Source organism: Emydura macquarii, unplaced genomic scaffold (genome assembly GCF_026122565.2).
Source record: "Emydura macquarii macquarii isolate MOO-44397 ecotype Brisbane River unplaced genomic scaffold, CSIRO-AGI_Emac_v2 contig_587, whole genome shotgun sequence".
Lineage (NCBI taxonomy): Eukaryota > Metazoa > Chordata > Testudines > Chelidae > Emydura > Emydura macquarii.
Window position 1 is genome coordinate 880,079 of NW_027130724.1, and position 15,888 is coordinate 895,966.

General features: G+C 39.9%; 1 protein-coding gene across 4 annotated transcripts in view; it reads left to right on the forward strand.

Annotated features, from left to right (window-relative positions):
* The window catches only part of CPT1A (carnitine palmitoyltransferase 1A), a 74,881-nt gene that overhangs the window by 18,918 nt on the left and 40,075 nt on the right, over positions 1-15,888 (forward strand). For all 4 annotated transcript variants that reach the window (XM_067540461.1, XM_067540463.1, XM_067540462.1 and 1 more), the window contains exons 2-7: positions 4,160-4,314; positions 4,796-4,935; positions 7,265-7,436; positions 12,028-12,129; positions 13,074-13,211; positions 15,464-15,541. In XM_067540461.1, coding sequence (XP_067396562.1) covers positions 4,174-4,314; positions 4,796-4,935; positions 7,265-7,436; positions 12,028-12,129; positions 13,074-13,211; positions 15,464-15,541 — 771 coding nt within the window. In that variant the 5' untranslated portion in view covers positions 4,160-4,173. The remainder of the gene's footprint in view (positions 1-4,159; positions 4,315-4,795; positions 4,936-7,264; positions 7,437-12,027; positions 12,130-13,073; positions 13,212-15,463; positions 15,542-15,888) is intronic.

Here is a 15,888-nt window from a genome sequence, read left to right on the forward strand (position 1 = left end):
GATGAATAGGAAGCACTTTATACAGGGTTACTTATAAATGGAACACAGTTTCACTGTAAATGAATTAATAAAATCCTGTAAACAAGAGGCCGCTACCCCTTCCAGAATATGTGGGTTGTACTTTTTTTCTGTAATGCATACGGAAAGGAACTATGGTGTTTTTTTTTTTTTTTGTTTGTTTGTTTGTTTGTTTTTTTAAAACAGGCCCTAACTTTCTAGTTCCAGGAACTTGGACAACACTGATGCTATGAAATAGACGTGATCAGGAGCAATATTTTAGGCACTGATATACAAAGGCATACCACTTACAGATATAAATGGACTAAAGTAAATAATGATGGGTGAGCTAGTTTAGAGAGGAGCCTAAAGTTTAGACTCACCATATTTGCAAACCAAATGTGAATGTCTTTAATAAATAATATTTTTTTCATTCCTCTGGAGTCCATTTCTCAAATCACTCCTTATTAATGCTATTTGTGGGATCCTGGCTGCTGCTTCTGTCCATTATAATCTCCTTTATCCTGAATTGGCACTACTATCACATTCTTCTGTGTGCACAATTGAATTCTGTGCACATGGAAAATGAGCAGATTAAAGCCCATGAAGTCCTGTTTGGTATTTTGAGGTGTTCTTAAGAACTGTTGAGGTGTATTGGGATAGTGAGAGATTGACCCCCATTTACCCATAGGCTCCATGCCCTGCTAAGTGTAAATGCTACACGGACAATTCTACAGTTAAGAAGGAAATGACTGACCAGTAAAGGATGTCTCTGTTCTGCATTGCTCTAGCTCTTTAGAAATTGTTCATCAAGTGTCATTCTCAGATTTACCTATACTTTACAGTCAGGTATGAATACCTAAATTTCTTCATCTCTAAAACTAATTTGGGATTTGATCCTATATCCATTGAAGTGAGGGATGACACTCCTATTGACCTCATTGAATTCAGGCATGCGCGCCTTTGAAGTCTAAATTCATTGGCAACTATTTTGGCCTATTATACCCTGTAGTAGACTAATCTCTGCAGTCCTTTACCATAAGGTTCATGTGGGTCTTGATGCTTTTGACCACTCCTCCAAACCTTGCCTGGTTTAATGTCCCCTTTGTTGTGGAGTATTAAGGTGGTCCTGACAAAGCTGATTAAACCTTTTGAGTTCTTGGCTTCTGGGGAGATTAATTTTCTTACATGGAGGATCATTTTCCTGGTGGCAGTGACTTCAGCTTCAGCATGAGCTTCATGTTTTAGTGACTACCTTTTATTCCTGTTTATGGTGCTTAGTATCATCTGAAATTTTTCTCAAAGGGAGCATCCAAATTCCGTTTTAAATGTACCTGTCATTCTGCAACATTCTCATCATGCCCATATTCTCAATCCCAGTGAGGGCTTGTGTCAAAAAATCCTTTGGGTTTGTCTGGAGCAGATTTAAACCATTAAATTCCACAAAGCTTTGTTTTATAACAGTTTGCAGGGCAGTGCTCTGACCAAGAAGGATTATGCATGGCTCTTTGCGTATCCTGTTGCTGAGACCTAGCTAGACTGGACCTAGAAGATCTGTCAGGACATGGGCACCAGCAAAATGTAGAAATGTAGTGCTGCTGTGTTGGCACCAGTAGTGGAAGTGTCAGTGCAAACAGGACATAAATGTTTTTACTGGATTTGTTTTTTTGCCCAATCAAGTAAATTTAGTAAAGGGGAAGGTCATGTATGAATTTTGTGGTACTTCCTGATTATTTTTGATAAAAAATTACATATAAAAAACTTTTTAAATTTGCACCAATAAGCATTCTGAAGTTAGGAAAATACCAAAAATAAGGCTGTAAATGCAACATTCTATTTCTCAAATAATGCAACTCCAACTCTACCCTATATGTATGAAAAGAGTGTATATCCATTATAGTTCAAATTTAGGTTCTGGCTGAACTATTTGCCCTTCATTCTTAATTTGGAACAGAGTTGAAGCTTGCTTTAGTTTTAAACTGGGGTCAGGGTGGAGGAAAGCTTTCTTGTGCACTAGGGTGGAGCCTTGTGACCCAAACACAATGGTACCAGATTATAAGTGTCAGTTTTGGCTCCGGTATAAAAACAATACAGCATTCTCAGGCTCAGGTTGAGTAGTCTCTGATCAGCTCCTGCCTGTGGGATTGGTGCAGTGACAGAAGCTGCGTTCCCCACTCCTGCCAGCTGCTTGCTGCAGTATGTGTGCTGCAGAGTGAGTGTGCTGGCAGGAGCAAGGCACACAACCACTGTGGCCAGCTATAAATGCAGGCACTGGATATGGGGAACAGGAAGCCCCCACCAGGCCAACCCTAAGGACAAGGCAGCAGCAGCACTAACACAGGTTCTGGGGGAGCTGGGCCACTTTTTGGGTGTGTAAGTGCAACACTGGGCCAGGGAGTGGTTGGCAGGCTAGGGTGAAGAGCTGGGCTGCAGGAGGGGCAGCGAGGTTGGGGGGATAATTAGCCTCGGTGGCTCCATGGAGGAAACAAAGTAAAGAAAATGGAGTCCAGGGCGCTAGTTGGACTCTTGTTGCCTGATGCAGATTTAACTACTAGTGTCAGGTTCGGGTTGGTTCAAGATTGAAAACAGCCTGACTCACTCAGGATTGGGTCAGGTTCGGATCGGCTGTGGTCTAGTCAGGTTCGGGCTGGGCTTTAAAATTAGGCCTGAACAGACTTTTCTAACCGGGATTTTTTGGATTCAGGCCTCAAAGGAGCAGGACACTTTCTTTGAGCCCTTGTCTACATTACAAACTTATGTCAGTATAAGTATGTCGCTCAGTGGTGTGGAATATCCACACCATGAGTGACATGGTTATACTGACTGAATTCCCAGTGCAGACAGCACGGTGTCTACGGAAGGGCTTCTCCCATCAACATAGCTGCCACCTCTTGTGGAGATGGAGGACCAACGCTGACCGGAGAAGCTCTCCTGTCAGCATAGATAGCATCTTCGTTAAGCACTACAGTGTTGTAAGTGTACACAAACCCTTAATAAATAAATTGTTCCTGCTCATTGCAGAAAATTCCCTCTAGTTAGGCTTACTCTTTTGTATAGTTACCATACTCTAGGTTATTTCTTTGGAATGTCTCTAATGGAGTCTCTTCAGTTTGATTTGGGCCATAAATCAGCCCATACTTTCCATTTTTTTCAGTCTAACCATATCTAACTTCTATCCTGTAATGCCCAAGCAGTCTTCTTTAGAATAAGAAATAAGGATTGCCTACATGGATTTAATTGCATTGCACCCATTAATGTGCTGATGAATTCACATGGCTAAGTGCTGCTGAAAATGTTTGTCCCTGAATGTTAAAATATTCTAGTTTCTCAAGTTCTTAATAATGAGTTTAGTAGGATATAGACAAAAATTGGAGGAAGAGGGTCTTTAGAGAGAAAATAGATTTGCAGCCAAATCATAAACTAAATTCAGATCAGTGTGGAAATGTCTACTAGTTGAGGTGAATGTTCTAAGTATCTTTTGTTTTAAGTAGCTTAAAAAGTGAACACGGTATCTCAGTATATAGTTACACAGAGAAAAGTTTACTTACTGCTTGCTCTGTACTGTTTTCTGAATATACTGTAGTGTGATTAAGCCATTATACAGTTCCAAGTGTATTCTAAGCGTATGTCTACACAGCAATTAGACACCCATTGCTGGCCTGTGCCAGCTGACTCAGGCTTGCGGGGCTCAGGCTAATAGGCTGTTTAATTGTGGTTTAGGTGTTCAGGCTTAGGCTGCAGCCTAAGTTCTGGGACCCTTCCCTCTCTCAGGGTCCTAGAGCCTTGGTGCCAGCCTTAGCCCAAACATCTACCCTGCAATTAAATAACCCCTTAGCCCAAGCCCCATGAGTCTTTGTCAACTGGCACAGGCCAGCCACAGGTTTTTAATTACAGTGCAGATATGCACACCATTTGGTTCACTTTATCAGTATAAAGACCTAATATAAATGGGAGAAGATCAGACTCCTATTTATAGATTCATAGATTAAGGCCAGAAAGGGACACATTAGATCATCTACGGAGATGTCCTGTGTTGCACAGGCCATTAGTCTGATATTAGGGATTTTTCACTGGAAATGGAGTAGCTTCTAGGCCAATAGTTCCTCTGGGATAGTGAAATCAGATTTGTTTTATATAATCTTAAACTTTTTTCTTTTGGCAGAACACTTTCTGAAAATGGCAGAAGCCCATCAAGCAGTAGCATTTCAATTTACAGTAACTCCAGATGGTATTGACCTGCGAATGAGCCATGAGGCTCTCAGACAGATCTATCTCTCTGGTCTCCATTCCTGGAAAAAGAAGTTCATCAGATTCAAGGTATTGAGGTCCTGTAGAGAACTGTTTTAATTGTATAGAAAACTTAGTTATGTTTTTAGAATCCAAATTGATAAGATGTTGCTGCCACACTGAGCATCTGTTTTATAGAGGCCAGTTTCAGCTAATGTGGATGTTCCATTAAAGAGTTATTTGTACTAAAGAGGCCCATTCATTCCAGTCTCTCTTTGGCAGCAGCTGGGTGAGATGGATGGTGATATATCCCTTAGAATCTCTAAGATCACTTCATGCATCATCTTGGTAGAACAGCTTCTGAATCACAATTGTTTCTGTCTTCCAATCTAGTCAGCTCATCTATGTCCATCTCCTTGTTCTGAGTTAGATGTGTATTTGGAAGAAAGAATATTGGAGACTAATGTTAGCGTCCTCTTAAAAGCTGTTTGTATAATTTAAGAATTTTTTTTATATTGTGAAATAAATTACTTTTGTATGGAAAGGCTAAGTAAGGCATTCTTCTTTCCAGAATGGAATTATCACAGGCGTGTATCCTGCTAGCCCATCCAGCTGGCTTATTGTAGTGGTGGGTGTGATGTCAACAATGTATGCCAGAATTGATCCTTCTTTAGGAATAATAGCTAAAATCAACCGGACCCTTGATACAACGTAAGTAGACTGGTACCTCCTCTTATTTCCTTTGAATGAATCAGTTTTTTATGCAAACCAGCATTTCTCTTGTCAAACAGTTGTATAATCTGATAGATTTTCACATACTAAATTTTAAGTTAAAGAACTAAATCATAATACAGTATATAATGTGCAAGTCACTGTGTTGGTATTATCACCTATGTGTGTGTTATCTGAGGGATGTGACTGACAACTTTTCGTCCAACGAGACGAAATAGCACTTGTGTTGTGGTCAGGACTGAAGTATATTAACAGAGCATGTAAAGAAAAAGCTTGTACAATCCTGCCCTACAATGTGCCTGGCTTAGGCTTGTGCTGATAGTTACCACTGAGTGCTAAGTTCACTCACAATTTTGAGAAAATAAAAACATAAGTGAATATATCTCAATGAGATGTTTCATTGGCAGATTGACCTGCGTATCAGGACAGTATATCCATGTCTCTGTTTAGGTATGAAGTACAGTTGACTACAAAATCTTGCCATGATTCTATTTATCTTGTAGAAGTTGATTTAAACCTTCTCTGACTTGTTCAGCTATGTAAGTATGAGGCTACTGGTAGCTAGAGCTATTTGGAAGCATCAGGTAAAAGTAAGCTCAGTCCTCCAAAGTAATGTGGAAGCTTGAGAGCATGAGTTTAGGCCTCTTACCCTTTGTTTCTTTAGAAAGCTATTGCCTGTGTCTCACTGGCTGGATTGGAGATATAATTTTTATTTAGTATTTTCAGAAGACCACCAACTGTTTCAAATACAGTTGGGAATATATGTGCAATAAACCTGCGTTTTTGACATCATGTATTTAAATAAAAGAATTCTTATCTGATTTCTGTGCCAAGCTTGGATAGGCATATTGTTTTATGAATTCCACTTATATTTGACACACACAAGGTATAAACACTGAAGTAATTTTTATAATGCTATTTTTCACCCCAGAGTTCCTTGTCAAAGGAGGAATAGCTTGGCTGTGGTCTGTACAAAGCATTAGTAGGCACGAGGCAAGCTTCCCACAGAGTTCTGCCAGTGAACTTGAATCCTGACCTGCAGCGTCTTGCTACGTTAGTCTTGTGCAGGATGAGGTCCACACAGTCCTGACCTGCAACATACTTCTCTTCCAGTTCTGCGCCTTCCTTAGTAGTGGCAGAGAATGTGGTGTGTTTCTTTCCTGATATTCACAGATGACACAAGGAAGAAACCACAAATGCTTTTTCATTTGTGACTGAAGGAAGGAGTTTGATCTTCATTCTCCATAGAGTTGCAAAGCTAATAAGGCAAATCACTTAGTGCTACTTATTTCTCAGATACCACCATTTTAACACAGTTCTCTTTTGTGCACAGTCACTGAGGAATCTGGGTGAATTATGTTAAATCATGGTGGACCTTTTTAGTGATTTGCCAGTGTAAATCCAGGGTGAATGAGTGCAGAATTTATCCTCTTCCCTTAATTCCTGCAGCAGAATGGAAAAGATGCTACTAATACTTAACTATGTTATGTTATAATCCTCCTCTTTTTAATAATTTTTAAGGATTTAGGACTTTATTTGAAAAATTGATGCCCCAGAGAAAATTCTAATCCATACTTTTTTATACCTCTCAATTGAAAAAAGTAAATTTAGCAGGTAAGAATAGACTAGATCAGCAATGGCCTCAAAAGGTGAAGTCAGTTTATTTAGGTACTGCATTGATCGAAGTACAAGTTGCATCACAGTACCCTCCAGTATATCCCACCTCTGAGGAGGAAGGATCACCTGTAAGGAGTGAAAAGAGAGTCCTTTCCTTTGCTGTTCAGTGATTGAGTTTGCCTAGATCAGGAACAGATCTACTCACAATAGTTTCCCTTGTGTAAATGCAGGTTAACACCATTTACCTCAATTTTTGTTGCTCAAGGTCAACTCTATGGGGTTGCCTAGGAATTTACACCAGTGTGGAATTAGACATCTTGGAGCTCCTGCATACGCTCCTTATTTCCTCTCCATCCTAATCACTCCCTGCCTCCAGAATACCCCTTACATGTGTGCACTCAACTGCTCTTGTGGTTGGCAAAGGAGGTGGCAGAACTATCCTTGCCTGTAGAGTTTCCCTGCACAGGAGGCATTCTCCACTAAACAATGTAGAATGACTTTAATGGACAAAGAACCCTCTAATTCTCCCAGAAATTTGTTGGTGAAGGGTTAGCTATTTAACCTCTGAATAGAGCTTTATGTAGAGTAGTCACTGAGAATAACAGGGCTCATGTTAGTACTTTTGTAGTTCTTATACAGTGTTCTACCTCTTCTGACATTAATTGTCATAAACTGCTTTTATTTTAAATAGTGGTTATATGTCCAACCAAACTCAGAACATTGTGAGTGGGATGCTTTTTGGCACAGGGCTGTGGGTAGCCCTTATTATGACAATGAGATACTCCCTGAAGATGCTGCTTTCCTATCATGGATGGATGTTTGCTGAACATGGCAAACTTTCCACAGGAACCAAGATTTGGATGGTAAGGAAACTTTGTCTGTTTCTATTTTAATTGTGGCACTGATAAGATATCTAAAAGACTACTTGATCTTTTTTGTGTCATTAAGCTCTTAGAAGCCAACTCCTTAGTTCTTTTTTTGTTTCTTTTGTCTCATTCATTCACTCTTAGTGTTTGGTGTGCATTGAGCAATGTCTTTGTACAATGCTATCTGCTCTTCCGGTACCTTTGGTTGCTGTCATCCATTTGCCACCTGGGTGGTTGTTAAAACTGTTCTGGTAGTTCTTGGAGAAGGGAGAGCACTTGTATAATTTTGCTAATTCATCCAAAGCAGAGGATCAAATACATGGCCTAAAGTCACCTTTTCTTAAGAATGGAAGTACAACTCGGAGACTACAGTCTCAGCATACAATACTGCGTCTTCTATAGAATTAGTTGACCTAACTGCTTAAGTGCAAGATGGAGCGCTGAATTTTAGGACTTGTCGTTCCTGCAGTGTGATATCTCTGTTATAGTTGAGAAGCGCTGTAATCTACTCCATTTAAAGTAAAATAGTTGGCAGCCCTCTGGTTCAAATATGGCTTTCAATTGGGTAGAGCTTGGATGCTCTTGACTCAAAACAACTGGAACATTTGAAAGACCAGCAGTGCACCCTGATTGTGCCTAATGAATTGAGAAGGATTCCTAAGGAACAGCAACACCAAAGATAAAACATGCTAACCAGTCTTAAGTAATAAAGCTCCCTTTTACTACTATGATCCACCTTCTTACTGATGTTTAGTTTAGTTTCATTGACTTGAAATCGTTTCACTCAAAATGATTTCGATATAGTTGAAAATGTGGGACTTTAGCCATTTTATGCTAAACATAGTTTTCTATAGCTATTTTGGTCTACAATGAGTATGTATTTGTTTTGAACTTTATTTTGCATTGAAAGAAAACAATATTTTACATGCTTTCAAAGTATTTATCACTCATCTTTAAAGCATGTTGTAAACATAAATGCACAAAATGCCTCTGTGAGGTTAGGTGGTTTGTTACCCATTTAACAGTTATGGGGGGAGCTGAGGCAGAGAGAGAGAGACATAGTGACTCATTCAAGATAACAAAAGAAGTCCAGTGTCAAGATCCTAGGGTTCTGGCTCCCAGTGCTGATCATCACTCTCTGGAAAACAGTCTATTTAAGAAGCTGTCTTGTACCTCAAAGGATGTGTTTGGAGTTGTGTATGTTTGCATGTGGATGAATGTTTTTTGGGGAGAGCATTTTCTGTTAACCAAACTACATTCTCAGCAAAAATACTCATCTTGTTTTGCCCTTGGTTTTATTAAAAATAAGAGTCCTATTAAGATAAACATGATACCCTTATCCACTGCATCCTTCAAGTTTACTACCATGTGTGCGTGACATGTAATGGCTGTATTATGGAGAATGTTCAATGGGCATGTAGAATGATATACTAAAATAATTCTAAGGTGAATACATATCTGCTTTAAATGAAAATTTTTATAGTTCCCCCCCCAGATATGATACTGAGAGTCTCCTGATATGAATTTGTACAGTACAGGTGCTGAATGGTAAGGCACAGTGCACTCTGTCAAAATTGCTTGGCATTATCATTGGCTGAGTTTTCAGTGTGTCCTACTAAATGGCTATTTTAAGCGGTTAATCTTCCCTTATAATGCTAAGTTTCAGCATTGTGAACTGTAACGTTAATTATGTTTTGCTGTCTGCATTATGTTTGTGGGTACTGTTAGGAAGCTGTTTCATGGTTTTAAATGCCTCTTGCTATAAACGAGTGTAGCCAGTGTTGCCTCTCAAGACTGACCGGTCAGAACTAGTTAGTTGGTATTCTCTTTTGGAACTACAAAGTCCCTCAGAAATTTTTATTGATACCTAATATAGCTGGTTTGCTAACTCCCAGTGGTGGTGATGGTGTTACTTCCCTTATAAACAGTACTGACCTTCATTGCTTTTTACATCTTTATTATCTCATTGGTATTCCATGATTTTTTTCGACCTGTTTCCCATTTTATTTCTCAGCTGTTCCCTTGATTAAGAGCATGCAGAGGTATGGTTAGTATGAATTTACTGGTCTTTGTTCAGAAATAGTCACGTTACAGGAAAACTGGACTGTCTGTTCACCCATAGTCCAAAATGCTTTGCAAATGACTGGAAACTAATAACACTTAAGCTTAGAAGTTTTTTTTAAGGAAATTTATTATTATTATTATTATTATTTATTATTATTTTAAATTCCTGTTGGAGTATTAGGGAGTAAACTTGTGGCCACAGTTGGACTTATTCCATAAACAGCAAGGAGAAATTTTGTGTGTCTGCTGTGAAGGCAACACACATTAGAATGAGATCATTGCTGTATGTGGATGTGAAATAAGAAAAGTTAACTGTGTGGAATAAAGCACTTAAATTCTTTTTGACAGACCATTTGAGAGGTATCCAAATTGCATTAATGTGTCTTAACTGTTAACAAGCTTGCTGGGGGGGGAAGACTACATAGAAGTGAATATTGCTACTGACATCAGTTGAGGAAGTATCCTCCTTGTCGTGGGAGAATTTGCAAAGTATTCTGAAGCCAAATTGTCCCCATCCCGTGTAAAAAGGTGCAGAAAGCAACCTTCTGGTGAAAATCTTCATGACCATCCCTGGGAGGACAGGACCACCCATGTGGAGATCTGTGCTGCAGGTGGCCTCCTAGATCTTTGCTAGCAGTCCTGCTACTAGGCACAACTCCCTCTGTCCAGGGAGGCCTTCAAGGTTTGGTGTAGGGTGGGGGTGACACTGAAAAGCTAGTACCTCTAATCACGGAGAAGACTGATTTCTCTGTATAAGTTCTGCAGGATCAGAGAGGGAATGAATTAAATCACTCTCCTGTGCTCACCCAGTAGTTGCCCCCTCCACTGAGGATGCTGAACCACAGAGAGAAGGCTTCACTTGGTTCTTGGGTATGGAGGAGGGAGAATGGAGCTAAGCCTGATTCTCCCTTTCATGCCAAAGTGGGGTGGTCCAAATCAAGAGAGACCCCTCCATGTGTGGATATAGAAGGTGGCATGATCTGGCACTTTGTTTATAGTAGTGTAGGTCTTGTGCATGTGATCAGTGCTCAGGACTGACAATAGGTGGAACGGTCCCTTCCATATGGGATCTGAAAAAGGAGGTGAGAGAAATGCTCAGTCTTCATGCTGAGATGCAGTATGTGTTACCTTCTTCCTGTAAATGGTGACTTTCTTGATGCACTTGAGGGCCCTACATATCTTACAGTAGAAACGTAAGTCAACCTATATTACAGCCACCACAGTAATTATTGCGGTTCATGTCCACACTATCCTCTTTGAGTTGGTGAAGCACGTTCTCATCCACTGACCTAAGAGAGGCAGTGTGGGGAGCTGAAAGTCCAATCTCTTAGCTCTGCTGGCAGCTCTCTGATGAGAGCCTGGCTGGCTCACAGGCTCCTGGGCTCCTGGCAGGCTGCCCCTCCTGTGCCCCACCCCCATCCCTTCCCCGCCACTACTCCCAAGGAGACAGGGGAAGCTGCCTGGGGCTCCCTATGGGGACTAGGCAACCTGGAGGTGAGGGCTGCCCGGGTACCCCAGCTCCCAGCTGGGAGCAGGGTCTGAAGCCACCCAACTCTCCAAAGGAGCAAGGACAACTGGGCTTTACTGCCCAGCTTTTTTGTCAATTTCAGGACTGGAGCTGTGAAATTGACAAGATAGCTTCACTGTTGGCTAAGGGACAGAGATACTGCAGTAGGGTTCTTACATCCCTGGGAGGAAGGCTGTAGTGTGGATACTGACATAATTAGATCAACATAAGCTGCTATATGTTTACCTAACTATGGAGTGTAGACCAGCTCTAAGATGTGGTTAGCAACACTGGCATCCTCCTACTTGTTTCACTGCATGCTTAGAAACTGTGCTATGGACTTGTTGGTCCAGTGGGCCAGTATTTTCTGTTAGAAATGTACTTTTGTACTAACTGTCTGTGTTAGATTTTTTTTTATGTTGGGCTAAAACTATAGAAAAATGGTTCTCAAACATAATTACAATATTTAATTTTTTAAAACATAGTTGTAACTAGCCAGCATTCTTATTCCATTCCTTATCCTTATTCTAGGCCTTTACCTAGTTATGGAATAGGTTTTGAGACACCATATAGATATTTTGAAAGTACATTTTGTACCGATAAGATACAAGCTCAATTTTCAGTCTTCCCTATCCATATTCAGAAAAACATTTCACAAAGAACTTTTATGATCAACATCATAGACATTTCTCCTGTCAAAAGCCTTTAGGTTGGGAAGAGAGGCATTTACCAGGCCCTTGCCATATAACAGGGGCAATGTGTCCTAGTAGCTAGAGCACTAGATTGGAAACTGAGGCACAAAGATATAAAGGGACTTGCTCAAAGTAACTCATCAGGCTAGTGGCTGAGCTGGGGACCCAGGTTTCTTGAGTTCCAAAGTGTAAAATGGGGATAATGATGTTTACCTCTTTTGTAAAGTGTTTTGAGATCTACTGATGAAAAGGTAGATATTAATTTTTCATCTCACTTACATTCAAAATTGACTGCAAATATAATAAATTGTTTGTTTTATTTCAGAGGCTGGTAAAGCTTTTCTCAGGTTGTAAACCAATGTTGTACAGCTTCCAGACGTCTCTGCCCAGACTGCCGGTCCCAGCTGTTAAAAACACTGTAAACAGGGTGTGTTGTTGGAAGAGCTGAATTGATTTTTTTCACAATTTGATTCCAAATGTAGTAATGGTTTTCACTGTCTTACCTGATATATGTACTGTAGTGGTTTATGCTGTTAACATCCCAATCTCTCTCATTTTAGTAACAGATTAACACAATTACATATAAATTAAAATAAAGGCAATGACAGACCAAGGATAATTCAAAGATTGACATTTCGTCTTTTAATCTTTATCTTTGGGCCTAGGCTGTCAGTGGATAAATGCATAATATTACATGCCTTGTTAGTAGATACAGCAGCACACAATGGAGTGAGATTTACAGGGGTAGAGCCCTTGATACCCCTTGCTTTCATTATCTGTATTGTGTAATCTTGATGTTGTTTAAGTATAGTGCTTCTGTTGTAATAGGCTTTGTACTAGGAATCTCTTCAGGCAAGACTCCCAACTCCAAAAGGTACTTTTGGGTTTATTTTGATTCTTGCAGATAAAGAGCCTCTGCTGGACTTGGGCAAACTAAGTATATCTGAAAATTAATAGTCAACAGAAATAATTATAGCAGCTAAGTCAATCCTCTGTAATTCAAAAGCATACCTAAAATGGCCCAAAATTAAGGAAATACTTAATTCATAATATAAAATGTCTCCCCTATTAAAAGGAAAATCCCTTTCCCAAAAATTCTAAGCTAATAGATGTGCTTTCATTTATGATTTGGAAGTAGGTAGTGAGTAGATGGGATGGGGATGGGAAGAGAGTACTGTATTTGAAGGGAAAAAATTAAATATATTTCAAGATGTTTGTTCTCAATTTTTTATTAACACCTGTTAGAGCTGAAACCCTGTAAACCAAGTTAAGAATACTTCTTTGTCTACTAAATTCTTCGTGAATAAATGACAATAAGCTCTGGTGGAAAGCTGCTGCGCTGACATGAATTCTTTTTTGCATTTATTCTAGTATCTGGATTCAGTTCAGCCACTTATGAATGATGAACAGTTCAAAAGAATGGAGGGTCTTGCCAAAGACTTTGCAGTTAATCTTGGACCAAAACTACAGTGGTATTTGAAATTGAAATCCTGGTGGGCCACAAATTATGTAAGCAGATGACCAGGGCTCTTATGAAAGCACATAGTTTAACCCCGTTGCCTATTGCATTTTTTTCCTGATTTTAATGCATGCTTTTTTCAATTTTCAATCTTCTGTAATTTTAAAGGAAGTCCAAAGCCAAAATTACTAAAAATGCCTTGCACTTACATCTTTAATGCCTTTTATATCCATTAATTCTTACTGTGGCTCTGTGTAATAGGATTTTCTAGATGGAGAAGTTGAGACAAAGATTAAATAACTTGCTCAGTGTGGCACAGTGATTAAGTGGTAGATCCATGAGTAGAATTTGAGAATTCCTGGCTCATTACTCTAGACTGGGCTGCCTGTCTGTTATTTAACAGGACTCAAAACCTACTTGCTGCTATATTTGCTTATAAAACTAACTTGCAACTTCTCCGGCTTAGGATCCAGAGAGTGAAAAGGCAGTGTGGTTTAGAGCCACCTTTTCCTCCTGCTCTACTAAGCTGAACTTAGTATGAACTTAATGCAGATGTGAATGTGGCAAATTTATGTTTACATGTTTGTGACAGGTTCCACGGTGGTGCAGTCTGAAACTGTGGGACCACTGTGTCCCCCTTAACTCTTCAGCCTGAGCTGTCTCTCATTGTCTTGCTAGTGAGGAGCAGCAAACCCCTCCAGGTGCTGTTATCACGCTGCATAACAGCATGTGGAGACTCGCACCCAGCTAGATGGCATGAATGTTTACCTTGGTTGCCTCTCATGTTGTGATGCTGTTAGCAGCTACAAACCTCTAGCAAGTACTGCATTTACACAGACATCTACAGGCAAGGACACACCCAACGGAGTTACATGAATGCTTTCCCTAGCCACTCATGAATCAACAATAGAGGCACCAGCCAATTCTCCCCAGTCTTGCACCCCAGAATTGTACCATCTTGCATTGATGAGAAACCTGACCAGTGTAAATTCATTATTCAGTTTGCCTCCTCTTCAAAAGAAAGTGGACATGCACTAGCCTTTGTAACCTGCGCAGATTCCCCAAGCACTTCAACCAAAACAGTATTTTAGATAGATTTTAAGTGATTTATAAGAGGTAGACATAAAAGATTGGAGTTGGTTACTTAAGAAACAAAGGTAAATTTTCAGTGTAAATTCTACTAGCTAAACAGGATTTGAATCAAGCAGTGTCTCACTCTGACAGATGGTACAAGCAAGTTACAGGTCCTTAATACACAGGCTGGAATGCCTCTCCACCTTAGGACTACCCTTCCCTAGTTTAAAGTCTTTGTCCTCCAGATATTTCTTCCAAGTATTGTTTGGTGGGGAGAGAGACCAAGTGATGATGTCACTTCTCCGCTTTTATAGCTTCTTCCAGCTTGCTGGAAAGATCTGTGTTTGTGATGTGCCGGGTCTGCTCCAGTTGCTCAAGCAGTGTCCATTATCTACCTGCTCTCCCTGTAAAGCTTTCGTTGTATACGCTTCCTGAGATAGTGGATTCTTTTCTTGAAGGGCATTGGTGAGCCGTTAACGCTGTTTGGCTCCTTTACTGTTATACCAGAAAGGCTGTTGTGGGTGTTCCCAACCTTACAGTGTGTTTCAGTAACACACACATAGCAAACTTCATAACTTCACATATAATGATAGCATATACAATCCAACATATTAATGTTCAACAGATCAAGACTTTCAAAATGATACCTCACAAGGCCTATTTCATACAAAACATATCATTATATGGCAGTGGTGAATATGGGGGTTCCAGCATGTTGCTTGGAGGTAGAGTGCCATACTGTTAGAGGAAAACAAAGCTCTAGCCATGGGGCTGGGTGGGGAGTAAAAACACACACCTTACTGGGCTGTTACATAAAGCTTAGCTATTCATGGTAGCTTGAATGAGCTTATACAGTCCCTAGAACCGTCCTACCACAGGATGAATAGTATTTCAGAAGCTTTATTATGTGTATTATAAGGACACTTTAAAAATACTGTCTGAAGAGGAGATGGGAGATTGCTTCAAAAAGTTGCTTACATGGGAGTTAAGGCTGAATTTCTGACCTTCGTTTTCTGGGTCCCTATGGCTCTCTTCACCAAACAGTGACACTTCAGCATTCAGGATTAATTAATTAATTAAAAAAAAAAAAAAAAAGCCTTTCCTTCTGCCTGGTGTGTAATGTTGCCCAGTGTCATGGAGCCACTACAGTAAAGTACCTGAATCCACTGAAGAGAAGTGGTACAGGCTAATGAACTTATGCTAAATTTTTTTCTCCTTCATACTGTAGGTTAGTGATTGGTGGGAAGAATACATCTACCTTAGAGGACGTGGGCCAATTATGGTTAATAGTAATTACTATGCAATGGTAAGTAAATTGTGTAAGCCTTTTTAAAAGAAACACTCCTTATAGGATTCCTGTTATATTTTGTTTAATACTTTTACTTCTTTTCTGAACTCCATTGTTACTAGGTGATATAATCTTCTGTGCTTTCTTCCTGCTGACATAGATTGCCCATCATGTCTTACAAAAGCAATGATGTCTTTTAATATGGAGATTTTCATAATAAATTCAGTTCCTCTTTTTTAACTCTGCTTTATTAGATAGGACTCTACTTCAGATTTAGAAGTTCAAAAAGGATTATCATTTCTTGTAGAGCAGTAGTCCCCAAACTAGGAATATTTGGGGGTGCATGGCAGGGTCCAGGCCAGCCC